The sequence below is a fragment of the Ambystoma mexicanum genome, chromosome 8, assembly GCF_040938575.1.
Source record: "Ambystoma mexicanum isolate Mex_15411 chromosome 8, UKY_AmexF1_1, whole genome shotgun sequence".
Lineage (NCBI taxonomy): Eukaryota > Metazoa > Chordata > Amphibia > Caudata > Ambystomatidae > Ambystoma > Ambystoma mexicanum.
In genome coordinates, this window is record NC_090929.1 from 1,271,236,962 (window position 1) to 1,271,256,369 (window position 19,408).

Sequence of the window (19,408 nt, forward strand, 5' to 3'; positions counted from 1 at the left end):
TGCTCAGAGTAAACACAATCTGTTTGTGGACCCTGAACGGGGACCCAAGCAAACAGGAGGTTCACTGTTTACTCAGTGTCTTCCAAATCTTCTTGCTTCTTTACCACAGAACCCACCCACCCTACAAAAGGGGAGAAGAACAAAATGAAGTACAAGGCACTGTACGGTGCCCACAACAAGTCGTGGGACACAAGAAGGCGGCACGGGTCCGAGGGGGTAACCTCAGGACCCGGTGCCCAAAAGTATACATTATGATATGTGATATTGTTATTGTCATAACCCATATCTGTACAATAAAATCCTACGGCCTTTTTATTGCCAACACTTGAAACAAGTTGTGAGCCTATCATTATGGGTGAGGGTTTGGGGTTCGGCCATTACTAATGCATGCAAATGGGTTCAGCAGTTATGGCACAACAATGAGATGGAGCAGAAAATGAAAGCGTAGACACTTTCACGCTTTTTCTTTGACCACCACTCATTCTAAAATGACCCTCTTACAAAACAAGAGTGTAATCATGAAGAGTAAATTAGTCGCCTTTACTCCTCACTTTTACGCTCCATTTTGTACAAAAAAAATGACTGCCTGCAAATTACGCTTTGCAGGCGGCATTTCATAATGGATTCCGAGGGAATAGGCCTGCTATTTCCCAAGTGTACACGGGGGCGTATGCCACAGTAATCCACTGGTTTTATGCCTGAGGAAGAAAGCAAGGCAGAGAAAAGGAAAGCAGAGATACAAACTTCAATTTGTGCCCCGCCTACTACATATTGGAAGGGCACGAAAATACTCGGAGTGTACCAGCAAGGCACGCATGTCTAACGCCTTGCTTTTATGCCGTATTTTTGCACTCCACGGCATTGAAAATGACCCCTAACACTGCCGAAGACGTTGCATGGTTTTTCTATGTAACGAATATCTTGAAAGATGTGGTTTTGGTGACAAGGAGCAATTCGAACGTGAAAGGTCAGGTTTACTTGATACAGATAGCACCTCATGAAAAAATCTTAAAATGAAAACTATGAGGGTTGGTTTTAAAATATTGAGCGCAAGTCTCTGTGCTATTTTTGTTTGGGCTCAACAATAAACACTTCAAATGGGAGACATGCACGTACTTGCCTACCTTGACGCCTTCATCTGATTGGCGGATGTGATAGCCTTCACCTACGGTGTGCAGGCCTCATGTAACGCCGCTCGGTTTCTGTTCTGCGTGTACGTTGCAGGCCTCATGTAACGCCGCTCGGTTTCTGTTCTGCGTGTACGGCTGCTTCGAAGCGGGATATTGCAGAAGGGAAGCACGAAGGAAGAAGCTGGGAAACGTGTTTTATCCTCCAGATGTCTGCCTTACTCCATTTTGTAATCTCTATTTATACCACATCCTGCCGAGCAGCAGGAAGGAGAGAGGGCAGACATGCATTGCACCGTGTGAAGAATGCTTCCCACAGCACTCCGACCAATCTAAACGCTAAGGGCAGGCTTTTAATTGGACCTCATTCCGTCGACGGCTATGGGGTCACGAAGCAGTCAAATCAGGAACTTCCTGAATTCTGCTAGTAAATAATTAATGAGCTTAAGTGATAGTACACAGTGTTTGTCACTGCTGGGTAAACAGCGTGCAAATTTCTGCTTCGCAAAATGGGGATATGCTGTTATAGATGGCGCACTCATGGAAGTGCCCATTGCTGTCACCTGGCCTCATGCCATGCTCTTGCCTTGAGTCGGTCATGTCTTTTTAACCTGCAACCCTTTGCATGATGGGATTTGTATGACTCTCTAAAATAGAATGTGAAAGAACACGTCTGAACAGGCAGCGTTGTTGCCTAAACAGGCACGACTGGATGGCTGCCACCCCCATGACATGAGCTCAGTTGGCAGCTACCCTATTCGATATGCCAATCTAAGTAGCACATTTTCATTAGGTGTCCTTAGCCTTATTCCATTTCAACTGTGCATTGTTTGAAGTTTTAGAAAAAAGGTATCTGTATGTTGTTAAATAGTGTAGATAATAGTAATTGTTTACGGTATAAAGGCTTCAGTGCGCGTAGAGTACCTAGCCAGCGCAGGGCCATCTTAAGCAATTTTGGGGCACTGGGCACGGACATCTTTGGGGCCCCACTCCACCAGACCAAAGGAATTAAGGGATCACGAATACTGGTCGCGCCCCCCGTCTCCCACCCATCACGCTCACAACCTATAGGTTGATGGCTGTCTTGCAGCATAATAAGCACGTTTACTCCCTTTAAGTCCCCTTACCCTCTTCATTCTTGCTCTAATCAGAATGATAAACAAGTAGCATTTGAAGACCAACATTAGGAGTCTACGAAGAGATTCTAGTACATCCAGGATATTTTTATCAATAGCATCCAGGTAGGTATGCAGCCTGCAATATTAATGCAGGACCATATGTAAAATGTACATGTAACCCATAATAGACAGAGAACTCATATTAGCTGCCTCACAGAATGCAAAAGTGCTCAAGCATGGATAGAGGAGACCAATTGGAAGGAAGCAGAAAGCTACACATACCATAGCATGCATAGTGGATGCAGATTAGAAGCTACCAGGAAGGTGTCTTTATCCAGACAGACTGAGATTAGAAGTGGGATATGGTTTTCAAATAGTGTTGCCATTAGATATCAAAGGTACAAATGCCTGTGGTGTGCAATATAAATATGCTCACTATTAAAGTAGAAATAACCCTATAGCCAGTGAAACCAGGAATAAGACTTTTATGAAGATCATACCAGCCAGCCTTTCTGGAATTTGATATCCTATTTTGCATATGAACACAAATCTCTGCAATGGGTGCTTCACACACTGAGTTAACTTCTGAACCATTGTGGCACTCAATTTATCAATATGCATTTCACCGGTGCCTATTGCGCATGATCACATAATTCCCACAGGAATGAAAGAATGCTACAGAGTTGTACCAAAAGGAATACACAAACTATGTATACCACAGTGAACACAGAAAGCAATACATGATGAATTGATTTAGAGCCTCAGCAGCACCCCATAAAATATCCTGACGTGCGCTATTTAAGACTGGTGAAAATGGAATCTTACTTCTTCAGCTCAGGCAGCCCTGTGGAACCCCCCTCCAAGGTGGGGGCCCTTGCCCTCCCATAAAAACATCTCTGAGCCAGCGTGCATCCTAAAATAAGAAAGCACATCATGGTTGCCTATGATCAGAAGGGAGCATTGAGCTGATTCTGCAAATATATGTCAGTAATCCAAAGTAAGAACATACATCTGTTTGCTTTGCCATTAAAAATGCCATGCCACAATATGAAAACATGTTCAAACTGGCTCCACCAAAATGCCAGTCTAGCCACATAATAATAGTTAATATGCTTATTTTATTATAGAATCCCAGTAAAAAAATGCAATGCCAAAGAAGTAGCTAGAATGGGTGCACCAAAATGCCAGCCCGGCCACGTAATACACTTATAATTACTTTAGCATAGTTGCCCAGCTACAAAAGAGAGCACCTGCCCTCCCTTATATACCCTATCCTCTGCCCCCTATCCCCCAAACTCTGCCCAGCCAGAATCAATGTCCCGGCCAAGCAAACACAAGCACCAGCACACAGACTCAACCAACATTCACACAACATCCACTTGCCCATTCACATACAGCATTCACTCACTCATGCTCCCTTCCACATGCACCCGCTCATTCACACACGCACTCATCATCATACACTACCTCATTACATAAGCATACATGCATAAATACTCTTTTTTGAGTAGTTGCAAATACAAACATTTAGGAATTTAAAAAGCTTTAATCGTGCCGTGGTTCTTCAGACACATCTTTATACATTTTACAAACAAAATACGAGCTCAAATCCAAACGCCAAAGTTAACAATGATCGTAGTTCTATTATTTTCACTCAGTATTTTCAACATTAGACCAACTTCAGTCAAAATTACCAGCGTCTGATAAAGAGACGTCAATTCACCAAAATGCCTGGGGTAGCGGAAGTGACATCACATGACAATTGATCCCTGATGACATCACAGGAAGTGATGTCATTTGATCCCACCTCGAAGTAACATCTCGGGAAGCGATGAAACACGACCTTTCAACCCTTGGCATCACATAGCATTGTTCCTAAATACACTACGAAAAATATGGTTACGCTATCACTAATGTGATATATATTTCATACAAGAATGGACCACCATATGTATCGTTAATATCAGTGTGCATAGGCCCAAATTACCAAACTACAGTGAATGCAAGCAGACGTCCAAGGCCAAATGATAATGGTGTGTTATTATAAAGCACTTACGCTTAAGCGCTTTATATAGAACAAATATTCATACAATATCACCCACCATGAGTTGGTACTCGTTTATTGACCTCAGAAGGATGAAGGGCTGAGTTTTCCTTGCCGGGATTCAAACCTGAAATCTGCAGATCACACTAACACATTGCAGTAGCGAGCACGCAACCCACTGAGCTATCTTAACGGCTATAGCAAAATTAGCAATTACATGTCTTAATGTCCTCAAAGTCAAAAAGCAAATCACATTCTGTAGTGGATACCATTAAACCGGTACACATTACAACACAGCATTAATTGTGTCACAATGAAATCAATGGCCACCTGATGTGCTATGGTCAAATATTTCTACACTGTACACAAGATTTTGGGTACACGGATTTTGACAAGTCACCGAGGACACCCAGATGGAATATCTTGTGAGGATTGGAACAGAGACAACGACAGAAAAAAATGCTATAAATGCAACTTGCGAAAAGCAAAATGCATACACTGTTTGAGTACAAGGGGGACATGGGCCTGCAAGAGTGCATGGGTGGAACCGAGATAGTGGATCCTGGGGAGTTAGCCGCCACCCCTGATGTACCTACCCAACTTGAACAATGGCCCCTTCTCATGGCCAGTATGGCCAAGGAACTCCTCCTTTGCACCAGCCCTTTTGACCTGGGTACTCTGGTGGACGCATTGAAGGACTGGGTCCTCGAGCTACGGCAATCTCAAGCATCCCTGATCCCTCAGACTGCTGTGCCCTCTAGTTTGGCTGCACTGTCACTACCTTTTAAAGCAGACAATGCGTGCCAAGTCAATCTGTACAGTGCCACAATAGATCAGGGTGCGCAAACTGGTCCTCCCATTGAGTATTCCCTAGGAGCCAATGGCTCAACATTAGTCACCGAAGTAAGAGTCATTTGCCTCAAGGCTGACCTCATAAACCCATTACAGGAATTATCCCCATTGACCACTACTCCTAGCCAACATGCTGTTAAACAACTCACAGTGGTTACCGCTCGATCCAAGAAGCTACCCCAACGGTATTTTCTACAGAAAAAATCTCAGATGCCTAAATTAATTGACCCAAGTTCTTTTGACTTCATTATGGAGCAAAGGAACATTGTTATTACCAACATCCCTAGATTGGAAGGAATAGAATCCAAACAAGCCCTACGTCTTAACGTTCTCACTTGGCTACAACAGAGAACCGGTCCGGGGGTTGTCAGAATGGCTGGTCTGATGATTCTACATAGACTGGATCTATGTGACTGGTGTAGTCAATCTAACTCTGACTGTATCATAGTTGGTTGGGGGGGTAGCTCTCTGCTGGTTTATCTAATATGCTGCAAATATATCCCTAGAGGAGCCTCGTTTTGTAGTCTAGCCCGCTGCACCATCGCTTCCTGAGCCTTTTCCATCCAGGCCTCAGGTAAGGGTGAGCCTCTGGGGTGCTCCTGACTCCCTTTCACCATCATATGGTCCTGCACCCCCCGCGTGTCCCTTGCGGCCTCCCTGCTGCAGCCGCCGCTTCCCCCAGCCTTGTCCCGCCTCCCTCGCCCCCCCAGGCTCCTATTGGTTAATTCCACACTGATGCAGGCGTGGGTCTAGCCCGCTGCACCATTGCTTCCTGAGCCTTTTCCAACCAGGCCTCAGGTAAACGTGGGCCCCTGGGGTGCTCCTGACCCCCTTTTACCTTCATATGGTCCCGCACCCCAAGCGTGTCCCCTCGCGGCCTCCCTGCTCCAGCCGCCGCTTCCCCCAGCCTTGTCCTACCTCCCTCACCCTCCCCCAGGCTGCTATTGGCCCACCCCTCCCTATCTTGAATCTCTCCTGGGCTGCTCTCTGCCCGGCAGCCCATGCGGCTGGGGCCCCAAAGGCAAAGGGCGGCTCCTGCATTGGCGGCTCCAGGATGTGTCTGCAGGTGTCCGCTGTGGAAGCAAAGGAAGCTAGACACCAACAAAACCGTGAGTGTGGCATGGGCGGGGTGTAGAGCAATCACTCTACTCCAGAAAGCCCTTGCCACTCTACTTTACCTTCCATAGCATAAACTGCAATAGAATTGCACCTGCATAGCTAGAGAGACTCCTTGACCAACAGCCTAAATCCATTTTTGGCTGAACTGTAAATGCTGCATTCCAATACACACTAGCGTGCTAACCAATGTTAACTAGTGACACACATATAGAGAACAGTCAAGATTACCCTGCGTCACCTTTAGACAGGTGTAACAATGCTAGCATGTGCCACACTAAGATGGAATTCTCAACTTTAGCTGGCGTTGCATCTAGATAGAAATGTGAAAGTTAGTATATACCACACTTGGATGGAATTCTCAACCTTAGCTGGCGTCGCATCTAGATAGAAATGTGAATGTTAGTATGTACCATACTTGGATGGAATTCTCAACTTTAGCTGGTGTTGCATCTAGATAGAAATATGAATGTTAGCATGCACCACACCTAGATGGAATTCTTAACTCTGGCTTCCGTCGCATCTAGATAGACATGTGTATGTTAGTATGCACCACAGTTGGATGGAATTCTCAACTCTAGCTTCCGTCACATCTAGACAGGATTGTGAATGTTAGCATGCACCACACTTAAATGAAACTGTGAATGATGACAAGTGCCACACTTGGATAGAATTGTGATCACTGGCCTGCCTCACATCTAGACATAATATTGAAGAATAGCAATGCCACACTCAGATGGAATAGTGAATGATAGCAAACATCACACCTACACACAACTGCAACGACAGCAACACCATCTAACCAATCGACTAACAATTTCATCCCTCTGCATACACCTCTCAAACTCTAACCAAACACAACCACAAACCTAAAACGCAGCAATCCACATAAACTTCACTACACTGCAACAACAAAACAAACCACAGATAGACTTGCACAACAGCAAACGACGACTACCGACCGTAAAACACCCCAAGCCCAGCCAACGGACCCACTGGGCTGAGGCTGCCAACGGTTTATAGTGAAAAAACCGAATTACAAAGTATCGAAAACAAAAATCTCGAATCCAAAATATCGAAAACAAAAATCTCGAATTCTTTTTTTAATACGTTTTTATTTCGAAATGGGGGGGGTTCCCCCCCAACCCCCCTTTTTTCTTTTTTTTTTTAATTTTACCCTTTTTTTATACTTACCTGAACCCACAAATACATATAAATAAATAAATAAATAATTCGAGATTTTTTTTTTCGAGATTTTGGTTTCGATATTTTTGTGATTCGATATTTTGTTTTCGGTTTTTTGACCGACCACCGCTGCCAACAGCACATCACTGCTCTCTTGCACTTTTCCAGTTTATCCCCACTAACTCACCCCCCACCCCTCCCTTTTTTCAGAGCCGCCAGAGCGCCAGGGGACCACTCCGGTGGTGATAGTGCACGGTACAAATATCCTTTAACAATAACATTAACATTCCATGTTGCTCCTTTTTTTGCTCATTGGCGATCTTGTCAGCACCCTTCCTCGCTCACGGCTATCCTCATAATGGATTTCATTGGCCGCCTGGACTTCATGTAACCACTCTTATCCCTATTTTCCCTAATTTTTGTAATTTTATGTTTATGTTGCTGATGTTGTACTTATTTTGTTTCTGTCTTTGTCTGCGCCCTCATGCCTCAGGGTCCAAGGCTGTGCAATACAAATTGATTAAAGTAAAAGTAAAGTACGAAATGGATGCTTATTCTACTCTAAATGGTTTTTGGAGGTTTTTGGCGGCCTTTTGAATTTGAGGTGTTCAAGAACCGACTAAATCAGTGACTCGCCCCCTGAAGTGTGCCTGAAATAAACCTTTAATGAGTCTAGCAATTATTGTATAGAATTCCAGAAAGACAAATTATTTGTTATTCCTATTCTTTCTTATTTAGGGTCACTGCTCGAAGTGTTACACCTATGGAAACCCCTGTTTTTTAAGAGGCCTGAACAAGAATGCCAGCCACTTCAGAAAGAAAGCCACATGGCACTGGCCACAGCACAGGAGCTTTTATAAAAAAAATATTAAAAAATTAAACATATTTTTTAGGGGTAGCAAGGAAGGCCACAGGGGTAGAAAGGAAGGCCTCGGGGGTCTCAGTTGCAACCCCTGGCAACCCCCAAATGACGTCCCTGGTCTGACATTGAATACAAATTTGCTATTTTCACACAAAAGCACATACTCTTCACTCACTTAGCCAACGTACTAGCCAGGTGTAGACATCTGTGCTAACTCATTCCTTCAGTACATGCTGGGCTTTTGGGCCCCCATAATTCAATTACATTTCTGTCAGGGATACTGTTCCTTTATTTAACATACTACATATGGAGGGTTTTTATGAAAGTTTTCTGCGAAGAATAACTCACCAAGCTAACTTCTAATTAGGTCATACCACCTGTGTATGTAGGTGTGACAGATTGACATCTGGCGAAGGTGTAGATGTCATGGCTTTTTTGATTTCTATTAAATTAATAAAATGACACAGGTCATTCTGTCTCAGTAAGGGAAATCTGATCGGAGCCCCTTTTCAAAAGCTCTATGCCAAAGCATAATGTACACCTGTGCCCCTGCTGAATCAATATCCTGATCTGAACCGCCTGCCCTGCAGCGCAGGTCCAGGAGGCACAGGTGCCCATTTGACAGCTGCAGTGAAAGCCCAGTCTCAGCAGATCAGGGGCTGCATTTAAGATATGCACCTCTGTTCCAAAACCACCTCCTAGTTATGAATATTACGGCCCTGATGTCATATTAAACATTAAATATAAGCCATACTGAGGTGCTGTATTGGGGATAGTATTTCTCATAATTATTACAGCCACATGAAATTGATATGATATGATATGGCATTTATAACGTGCCTATACACAAGTGTATCACACATTTGTCAGCCCTGTGAGCCCAGCTCAGCTTTGAAAGGGTTATGTGTAGTCTCCCCTGCCTGGCTGTCTCTGCAGCTCCCAGCAAGACAGTAGCTCTCAGGGTTGCCTCTCTTTGATTCTTCACAGGAAGCCATGATCAGGAGCACATTTTACCCTGTTCGTACCCACAGGACCACCGGGAGCTGCCTTTGGCATGCAACCCATCCTCGAGCCACTGTTCTGCACTCTCAAACCAGTTCTCCACCACACCAGCTGAGTGCGTTGTTGCCTAGGCTCGAACTTGAAGCTCATTGTTGCACCCGGTGCCATGTAACTGCTTTTTGAACCGCCAGCACCTTCGTTGCCGATATTAATCGACAGTCGACCAGACCATGAGTGACCTATCAAACTGCGACCTTCGAACAGTGCACTGGAGCTGTCCGACTCAAAGTTGCCAGTATCTTCGCTGTCAAATCAACCCCGGTGGCCTTCCCGAACCACATTTGTTCGAACCGCAACGAATGACAGATTGACCCTGGCTCGACACCTGCACCCCACTTGGAACAAAGTGACTGATGCATTAGAGCATGATTTGAACCACACAGACAGTACCAAGAAGCCTGGTTCAACGCAGCCGAATCCTCAAGAACCATGGACAGGTATTATTGACCGATAACTGTCTCCTTGGTCCATCCCGGGGGCCTAGTGACTTGTTAGATCACCTTTAATCCCTTTTTGCACCAGAACAAATCATTTTTACATCCATTGTAGTTATTACTTGCCTATCTCCTTTGTGTCATTACCATGAGTGCTGCATCTTGCTATCTTTTGCATATTCTCTGTCTTTCCACAGGGGTGAATTTTGTGAAGTGTGTTTCTATTTATTTAATGTTGCATATGGTGTGTTTAATTAAAGTATATATAGTTTTATAGAACCTTGATTGGACATTCCCTTTATTTTGGACTGTTGCAATTAGCTCTTTTGGTTACAACTGAATCACATTCACACCCCTCTTGAGAATATAGCCTTTCTTTGGCCCATGTTACCACAAAAGGCAAATGAGGTATACCTCTTAATTGTGCCTGTTTTACCTTTATAATTGGGGGCATTCTTGTTTTGTAGCAGTTTGAGGGCTGAGTAGGCGCTTTACCCACTACTCACCCTTGTACGCCTGAGGGACTGAAGTCCTTTCGTCACAGTAGGCAACCAAGTCTACAGTGCATGCAAATATTGTAAAGGTGTTTGAAATTAATGTAAATAAGAAAAAGGGTTTCGAAGTTTGATTGGAACAATTATAAAGACGTGTAAAAATTTGACACCAAAATGTTGGTTACCCCAATGCTACCCAATGTGGCAAAGGTCTTACTTATTTTCAATGTAGGCAACTATTAAGAGCCCTAGATTCTATCCATTGATTACAACCATAGAATTGGATTGCCTCCACGTTCCTCGTCCAAGTAGTTATGAGGTACAAATGTCCATGACAGAAACCCCTTTTTTTCTTTACATACTCTTGTAACATGCTCCATTGCCTCCTGAAGGTAGGTCTGCTCTCTGTAAATACCCTGAAATAATAATGCCCTGCCCCATGTCTATAGAGTACAGCACCCCAGAATCCCAGCATGCCTAAGTTAAAGAATTTTCCGTCCCCATTAGACATGTGTTCAGGTGGCTAGCTGTGCGACATGCTGCAACAGCATCCTCTCTCTGCTGGGATTTGAAGAGCAACATCATTCAAAGCTGCATTTGAGGTCAACTGCTCTGCAAACAAGTGATGCTCAGAGGTGGGAGAACCCCCTCAGACTCCTGCTGGTCAAGGGGTCCCAGTTAAGGTATTCAAGGAAGGACAATCATGCAGCCTCACATGCAGGCACTGCAGGTATTCTAATAGGAAGGCTCAAAGCAACCTGTAAGACTGGTGTTGCAGATGAGCAATCAGCAATGAGCCCAGGGAAAACAATTGCTCCCATGACGTGGCTCATGTAAGGCTACTACAAACTGATATGTACAGGATGTTGAGAATAAAGACACGCTTGATTCTGCAGCCGTGCAGAATCAGCAGGAATCAGCACACTCCGCATGGTGATGAATCCATGGAGTTTGTCACCTCTCCATAAGGGGGAGCAACTACCTTTGAGACTAGAGAGATGAGTCTACTACTCTTAACCCAGAATAGGGGACAGGATAAGTGGGATTCCTCTAGAGGTGAATCCCCTTAGGAGACAAGGGAACCCCTGAGAAACTCAAGTCACCATCTCTCCCCCAGAGACTAACACCATTATTAGGTATACAAGAACGTTAACAATGGCTAGTTCGGCTTCTGAACCTAACTTCTTTTCATCCTCTTTAGGGAAGACAGCAATACGGCATGAACACCAGCCTCCTGAAGTCACACCAGGTGGAGAACCAGTCAGGAAGGAGTATCTGAGCCTGGAGGTCTGCACCAGAAGAGTGCAATGCGGCCCGGGTGGCGAGAAAAAGGAGCCATGGGCTTTGGCAGCCCGAGCAAGAACGGGCCAAGGCAGAACCCGTCGGAGAAACCACCCACATGCTTCCCTGCAGAGCAAGCAGGAACCAGGATAGGATGGCCACCATCATGGAGTCTAGTTGAGGAGTTGCATAAGTGACTCTGCAGTGAGACGAGAGACAGTCAGCCTTCATAACCTTTCCAGGGAAAACCACTCATCAAATACAGCTAAGTAGTGGCTTCCCGAGAAATGGGAGTGGGGCGGCAAGGCCAGAGAAAGAAGCCCCCCTGGGGGAAGAAACACACAAGCTGCTGAGTCTGGAGAGAAACTGAAAGAAACCCAGGTGTGGGGAGGAAACAGAGCAGCCACAGAGTTGGGAGAGAAACCGATGGACGCTGCAGTGTGGGGAAGAAACAGAGAAGCCCCAGAGTGGGGTAGGAGACAGAGAGAAACCCAGGGGAGGGGAAGAATAGAAAAACCACAGACTGGGGGAGAGAAATCGAGAGAATCCCCAGTGTGGGGGAAAAGCCAAGAAGCCCCACAGTGGGGATTTTCTTTTGACCAATAGGTAGCGAAATTAGGTTAGAATAGGATTTATGGACAGAGGACTTAATTTATGATTACCCATCTTGATATGCTTTTGACCTTCACTTTTATAGAAAAGGGCTTAGTATCACAGAGGTAGGGGGAAATTCGGTGTTTTCTGAGAGAACAAAACTTCTAAAAATCATGCCTCCTGGTCCGGCACCAGATTCTGACTTACCAGAGCATGTTAAAAATGTGTGTGTGTTTGTGTGTGTGCATGCACAGGGAGTCATCATGGTTTGGGAGGCCCAGGGGAGTACCATGTATGCACACCACTGCACCCTAAAATTCAAGAAAAGTTGGGAACGTTGTTACATTGTTGCATTCCTGCTGACATATCTATCAAAGCGGCATGTGTTCCAAGTGAGAAAGTGTGGATAAAAAGAGGCACGTGGACACTGTATCTGATCCCACAAGCTCCTCATCTTCAGAAGCAAAGAACAGGAAGTTGCCTAAAAAAAATAAGTGGTCTTGTGACCCTACTGAAAAAAGAATGGTACATATTTTCAAAAAAGCTCTGAAAAAGGAGAAGGAAAGACTGACGAATAAGAAGAACAGGAAGATGCTATTTCTCTGTTCTTCATCTTATAGCTTCTGCACTTCTTTATAGTGAACAAGTAATTCTGAAACCTCCCACGTGGTGGGTGACCCTAAAGGCCAAAGCTTGGACAAAGAGGCAGTGGCTAGTGTATTGGTTCAAGTCTCTAAATACACGTGTTTTCAGGAGCCAACTGCTCTCTCTGGCACATTTATCTCTATGAACAAATCATCATGGTGGCAGCCAACTCAGGGCACATTCAGCTGCATGTCAGAGATTGGCACACCGAATCACACCAGATATCAGATCAGCAGCCATCAAGATCCCTTTTGAAGGTCAGATGCTCTTTGGGGACACCCTTGAAGAGAAGGTCTGTGAAGATTTTACACCAGATAAACATACTGTTGACTCCAATGCAAACCAAACACCACGGTCAAACCAGCACTGCATAGTTCAAGGGAATACACTAGACTTTAGATAACAATGGATTTGCACTTACATAGTGTAAGATGAGTTTACCTCAGAAATCAGGAAAACGATTCTCTCTGGCAAAGATTAGCTATCCTGATGACATTCAGTTGGGTGCTAAACTTCAGTGGTTCTCAGATGTAGGGTGCAGCATTTCTTTGGATTCCTGAGTGAACAGGGTAGTACTGTAAGGATACAAAATATAGCTTTCTTCCTCACTCTGCTTCCCTGTGGCAAAGCTAAGACATAAGCAATGATTCACAGCATCCAGAAACTTCTGGCCAAAGGACCAATCAGATAGATGCCTAGAAGGAGGGAGGAACATGTTTTCACTCTATCTTCCTATTGGTCCCCAAACCAGTATAGAGTTTCATTTTGTGCTACACCTGAAGCGGCTGAAACTTCATTTGGCTCTTGAGCATTTCAAGATGGAAAGCCTGCAGAGCATAATACCGCTTACCAAGAAAATGACTTCCTTGCATCATTGGACTTGCAGGATGCATTCTCCTATGTTCCGATTAGATGGGAGCATCAGGCATTCTTAAGGTTTGCATTGGGAGGGCAATAATTTTATTTCGGAGCTGTTTTTGTACTGAAGACAGCACCATATGTGTTTACAAAGGCACTGGATCCTTCCACCACTAAAGGGGATTCAAGCATTCCACTATGTAGGTGACTGGGTACTCAGGGCATCAACCAAAGAACATGTAAACAGTCACCCTCCTAATTAACCGGTACTGGTGCTTGCCTAATCAGTAATGTTTATTTATTTTAAAAGCATTTGTAATGCCAGATAAATCAGCACAGCGCATGCAGTGTGTCCCGGGTTGCCAAGCAACCAAGCTGCGCGTAAGTGATAGACAACCCTCAGAGACACCTAATTTGCCTGGTTTGCTCAAGTCCTTCTAGGTCCTGTGACACCTACCCTGTGGCCTCCTGTCCGTGGCAGTGCTGTGCTCCCTTCTCATCCAGAAGAAAGAAGAGGACTCCTACACTACAGATAACTAAAGTAAAACTATTTGTACTTTATGTGGTTGTGCTTGTTTGAATGTAATGAATGTGATGTGTGCATGCACACAAGAGTTTTGATTGAATCTGTGCACGGTGCATGTAATAAGCGCATGTTAGTGTCAAAGCGTCTATGTATGTGGGTGGCTGACTGAGTATGTGGGCATGGAAGCCAGGGTATGTGTGCATATACTATTTATACAATAAGTGTTCCTCATTAACTAACAATACAGGACATTCAAAAATGTATTTACACATCAAATCAATGTATTAATACATGGATTATGAAGAAACATAATTTAAAGGACATTAAAAAGCAGTTGAGATATGGGATACATTACGCACCGTAATCGTATTTCTGATGCTTGTATCTGCTTAGATTTACATGCTGTGCATAGGCCGACATCTAGTGGAAGCTGCAGGTATTACAGTTTGTTTTTCGAAACTCGAAAATGGGCGTCGACACAGGGCGTGCCAGTAATACTATCCCTAGTGTGACGTCCACTGCACCCAAGATCCCTCACGCGTCTAGGATCCTCAGATGGTATTTTTTCTGACATGAGGTAGCATGAGGAGTAGCGTGAGTACAGATAATCCAAGCAGATAGACAGAAAGGTAAGACTACAAGCCATCATGCGCCTTCTCTCAGAGGGGAGGAAGGGTGGGTCGCATGTGAATCTAAGCAGATACAAGCATCAGAAATACGATTACGGTGAGTAATGTATCCCTTCTGAGGCTTGTGGAATCTGCTTAGATCACATGCTGTGCATAGATTAGCGAGCAGTACCTGAAGAAGGAGGTGGGATGTGAGAAGGGTCATGAGCAAATAAGTGTCTTAGAACCGCTTGTCCCACTTGTGTATCTGCCTTGGAATGGGTGTCAATGCAGTAATGCTGAGTAAAAGTGTGAATAGAGCTCCAAGTAGCTGCTTTGCAAATGGTGTCAAGGGGTACATTTGCAACGAAAGCCAGAGTGGCCCCAATGCATCTAGTAGAGTGGGCTCTTGGCGTGAAAGGCAGAGTTCTTTCAGAAAGTGAGTAACACAGCTGGATACAGTTAATAATCCACTTCGAGATGGCACCTTTCGAGACACGATCCCCCTCTCTGCCTGTCCCCCTCTCTGCCTGTATCTACGGAGACAAACAGTTGATGTGTTTTCCTTAGCTGTCTGGTCTTATTTACATAGTAGAGGACCGCCCTACGCACATCTAGGGTGTGTAGTTTCACCTCAGCCGAGCTTTGCGAGTCCTGGAAGAAAGCCGGAAGCTCGATGGACTGGTTTACATGGAATTTAGATATAAATTTAGGTGAGAACCTAGGGTGTGTGCGTAAAACCAGTTTGTCTTTATGGACAGTAAAGAAGGGATCCTGCACTGACAGAGCCTGAATTTCACTGACCCTTCTTATAGAAGTAATAGCTACTAAGAAGGGCGTTTTATAAGTCAGGTGTTTGAGACTGCTTTTATGCATGGGTTCGAAAGGGGGGCCCATGAGCTTGGCTAGCACCACATTAAGGTCCCACCCTGGTGGTGGGTTTGAAATAGGAGGGTGAAGTCTCTTTACTCCTTCCATGAAGGCTTTAACTACTGGTACTTTCCACCACGAAACCTTGCTATGGGAAGTGGTGTAAGCCGACAGGGCTGCCAGGTGTAGTTTCAGTGAGTTAAAAACCAATCCTGCATCCAGCAGGTGGAGCATGTATGTAACTATAGTGGAAGGAGTGCAATCAACCGGGTTGATTGATCTACTCTGGCACCAGATAACGAACCTCTTCCACTTGTCAAAGTAACAGTGCCTTGTGTTTGGTTTCCTAGATTCCTTTAGGATGTCCATACACCTCTGTGGCAAATTGAGATGTCCAAACTCTATGACCTCAGGAGCCATGCTGCCAGGTTCATTGAGTTGGGTTGCTGGTGCACTGTTTGACCTTGTTGCTGGGACAATAGGTTGTACCAGGCTGGAAGTTTGATGGGCTCGCACACCGCCATCCTGCGTAGGTGTGGGAACCATGGTTGTCTTGCCCACATGGGAGCAACTAGGACGAGCGTCATCGACTCTCTGTTCATCTTGTTCACCACTTTCCTGATGAGAGGAGTTGGTGGAAAAGCGTATGCAAACATCCCTGACCAGTTCATCCACAGGGCGTTCCCCTGGGAGTCTGGTTGGGGGAACCTGGATGCAAATCCTGGGCATTGTCTGTTTTCGCTTGTGGCGAATAGGTCTATAATGGGGAAACCCCACTGAGAGAAGATATCTTCTACGATCTCTCTGTGTAGAACCCATTCGTGTTCCTCTGGGAGGGAGTCTCTGCTCAGAGCATCCGCTAGGGAATTATGAGCTCCCCTGGAACATGTTGTGATGACAGGAAGATGTTCCGTCTGAGTGCCCATATCCAGATTTTCTGGGCAAGCTTGGACAGATTTGGCGAGCGAGTCCCTCCTTGCTTGTTCAGGTAGAACATGGCTGTTGTACTGTCCGTCCGGATTTGCACTGGCAGGTTTAGTAGGTGGGGCTCGAACGCCTGAAGCGCTCTGAATACTGCCAGAAGCTCTAGCAGGTTGATGTGGTTCTTGGCCACTGAGTGAGACCAGAGACCCTGAGCTGTGTGGTGGAGATGGTGAGCTCCCCACCCGGTCAGGCATACATCTGTAGTGACTATTGCCTGTACCTCGGGATCGTAAAAGAGTTTCCCCTGTGCGAGATTCTCTCTTGTCCACCAGTGAAGGCTTTGTACCAGTGTTGGTGAAACAACCACTAGATCGTCCCACTGACCACTTGCCTGAGACCACTATTTCGCCAACCATTCCTGCATGGGACGCATGCGAAGGCGCGCGTGGGGGACCAGGTAAATACATGACGCCATCATGCCCAGTAAACGCATTGCTTTGCGTACCGTTATTTGTTGACCGGACTGATAATGCGGAATTTGCAGTAGTATATTCCGAATTCTTTCTTCTGAAGGAAAGGTCACCCCCTCTTGGGTATCTAGGAGTGCTCCTAGGAATTGTTTTGAGGTGCTTGGCACTAGGCTTGACTTTTTCTCGTTGATTGAGAAGCCTAACTCGTGAAGGAAGTCGATAGTCCTTTGAATGTTTGTCCTGCAAATTCCTGGGGTTTGCCCTGTTATGAGCCAGTCGTCCAGATAAGGGTACACTGTGATTGCCTCCCTGCGTAGGTGTGCAGCCGCCACCGCCAGTACCTTGGTGAATACCCTTGGTGCTGAAGCTATCCCGAAGGGCAGTACCTTGAATTGGTAGTGTCGACTGTCCACCTTGAAGCGCAAATACTTTCTGTGTGCTGGGAACATGGAAATATGAAAATAAGCATCTTTCATATCCAAGGTTGCCATGTAATCCCCCTTTTTTAGGAGGGGGATTACCTCTTGTAGCGTGGTCATACGAAATTTTTGGGGCTTGACATACTTGTTGGCAGGTCGTAAGTCCAATACTGGGCGCATTGTCAAATCTTTCTTTGGCACAAGGAAGTAAGTTGAATAAATACCCTTGTTTACCTGGTGTCCCGTGACGAGTTCTATCGCGTCCTTTTCTAGCAGAATGGCGATCTCCTCGAGGAGAATCTTCTGATGTTCTAAAGAGTGTACTCTTTGTCATGGAGGATGGTTCCGGGGACGCTGCAGTACTTCTATACAATATCCTGTGGATACTGTTGACAGCACCCATCTGTCTGATGTGATCCCTTCCCAAGCCTGGGTGAAGTTGGAAATGCGTCCCCCTACTGGGACCCTGAACTGAGCGTCACTGCTTTGGTGGAGGCGTGCCGCCTCCCTTGTTGGGGATGCCTCTGCCTTTACCACGACCTCTCCTATTACCCCTGCCGTAACCCTGGGTAGACTGTTGGTTGTTGTTCCACTGTGTACCCTGCCCTTGGGAATAGGTAGATCCTCTCTGGGAATTTTGGCCGCGTGGGCGACGAAAATTACTATTCCCTCTCTGGTTAGGGGGTTTATTGGTTAACTGGCCAAGGGACTTGAGTGTTTCGTATTCGTCCTTGGCATTCTTCAGTGCATCTTCGACCGCCTTACCAAACAACAGATCGGTTTCCACCGGTTTGTCCAACAATGATGCCTGGGTTTCTGCCTTAAACCCAGACTGCCGTAACCACGCATGTCTCTTGATAACAGTGCCTTCCGCTATCAATCTGCCTGCGTTGTCCGCGGCGTCGAAGGTTGCTTTCAAAATGCAACCAGACACGGCTCTACCCTCTGCGGAAATCCGAGCTAACTGGCCCTTTAAAGGTTCAGGAGCAGAGGCTATGAGTGCCGTGCCTTCTTCCCACTGATGGCAGTTGTAGCTGGCCAACAGGGTGGTGGAGTTTGCAATCCTTGCTTGATAGGCGGACGTTGAGGCTACTTTCCTGCCGAAACCGTATAGTTTTTTGCTCTCCTTGTCGGGAGGAGCTTCAGACGATGACAAGGGTGTTCCAGCCCTCTTACGAGTGTTGGTGACAACTAGGGAGTCTGGCTTCAGATGTCCTCTTATATAGAGAGGGTCAGACTGGGCCGCCCTGAAAAGTTTTTCAACCCTGGGATTGACTGCTCTGGTGAGGTTCGGGTTCACCAGGGACGGATCTATTCTCCGCTGAATGGACTTAAGGATAGGGATGGTCTGGGCAACAGGCCACCTTTCTCCCACTAACTCTTCTGCGAAGTCCCTTTCCTCCTGGACACCGTGGGTGTCAATGTGGAAATGTTCTGCTGCGCGTGCGAGAACCTCGTTTAGGAGGGGTTGGTTATCGACCGGGGAGTCGGTAACCGGGGCTTCATTCTCTACCGGGGAATCTACTCTGTATGTTTCCGGGTCCTCCTCTTCCTCTTCCTGGTCCTCATCATCCCCATAGTAGCCCGTCCTGGTTTGCTCTTCTATCATACCAAATTCTTGGTCCTCACAAAAGGAAGCCTCTCCTTGATACAGTGAGTATGGTCTTGCGTATGGTTGTACCTCGAAGGGTTCTGACCTCATCGGAGTTTCAAACCGGGGCTTTTTACTCGGGGGGGATAGGATCAGTAGAGCCTGAGGGTGTTGCCCCCTGTGGATCATACGAGAGGAAATGTTCTGGATTTTTATCATAAAAATCTGCCAAAGAAGACATTCTTGACATGACCCTATCTATGTCTTCACTGGACCATTTTTTGGAACTGGGGATGACTCTCTCAGCAAGTCTATGGGATTTATCTTG

General features: G+C 45.7%; 1 protein-coding gene across 4 annotated transcripts in view; it reads right to left on the reverse strand.

Annotated features, from left to right (window-relative positions):
* The window catches only part of BLNK (B cell linker), a 1,905,158-nt gene that overhangs the window by 1,248,604 nt on the left and 637,146 nt on the right, over positions 1-19,408 (reverse strand). Inside the window, exon 1 of one of the 4 annotated variants that reach the window (XM_069611392.1) lies at positions 1,125-1,356. The exons of 2 other annotated variants lie outside the window; for them this stretch is intronic. In XM_069611392.1, coding sequence (XP_069467493.1) covers positions 1,125-1,138 — 14 coding nt within the window. In that variant the 5' untranslated portion in view covers positions 1,139-1,356. Of the gene's footprint in view, positions 1-1,124; positions 1,357-19,408 lie in introns of those variants that run through there. One more of the 4 variants, XM_069611394.1, reaches the window with a different exon arrangement.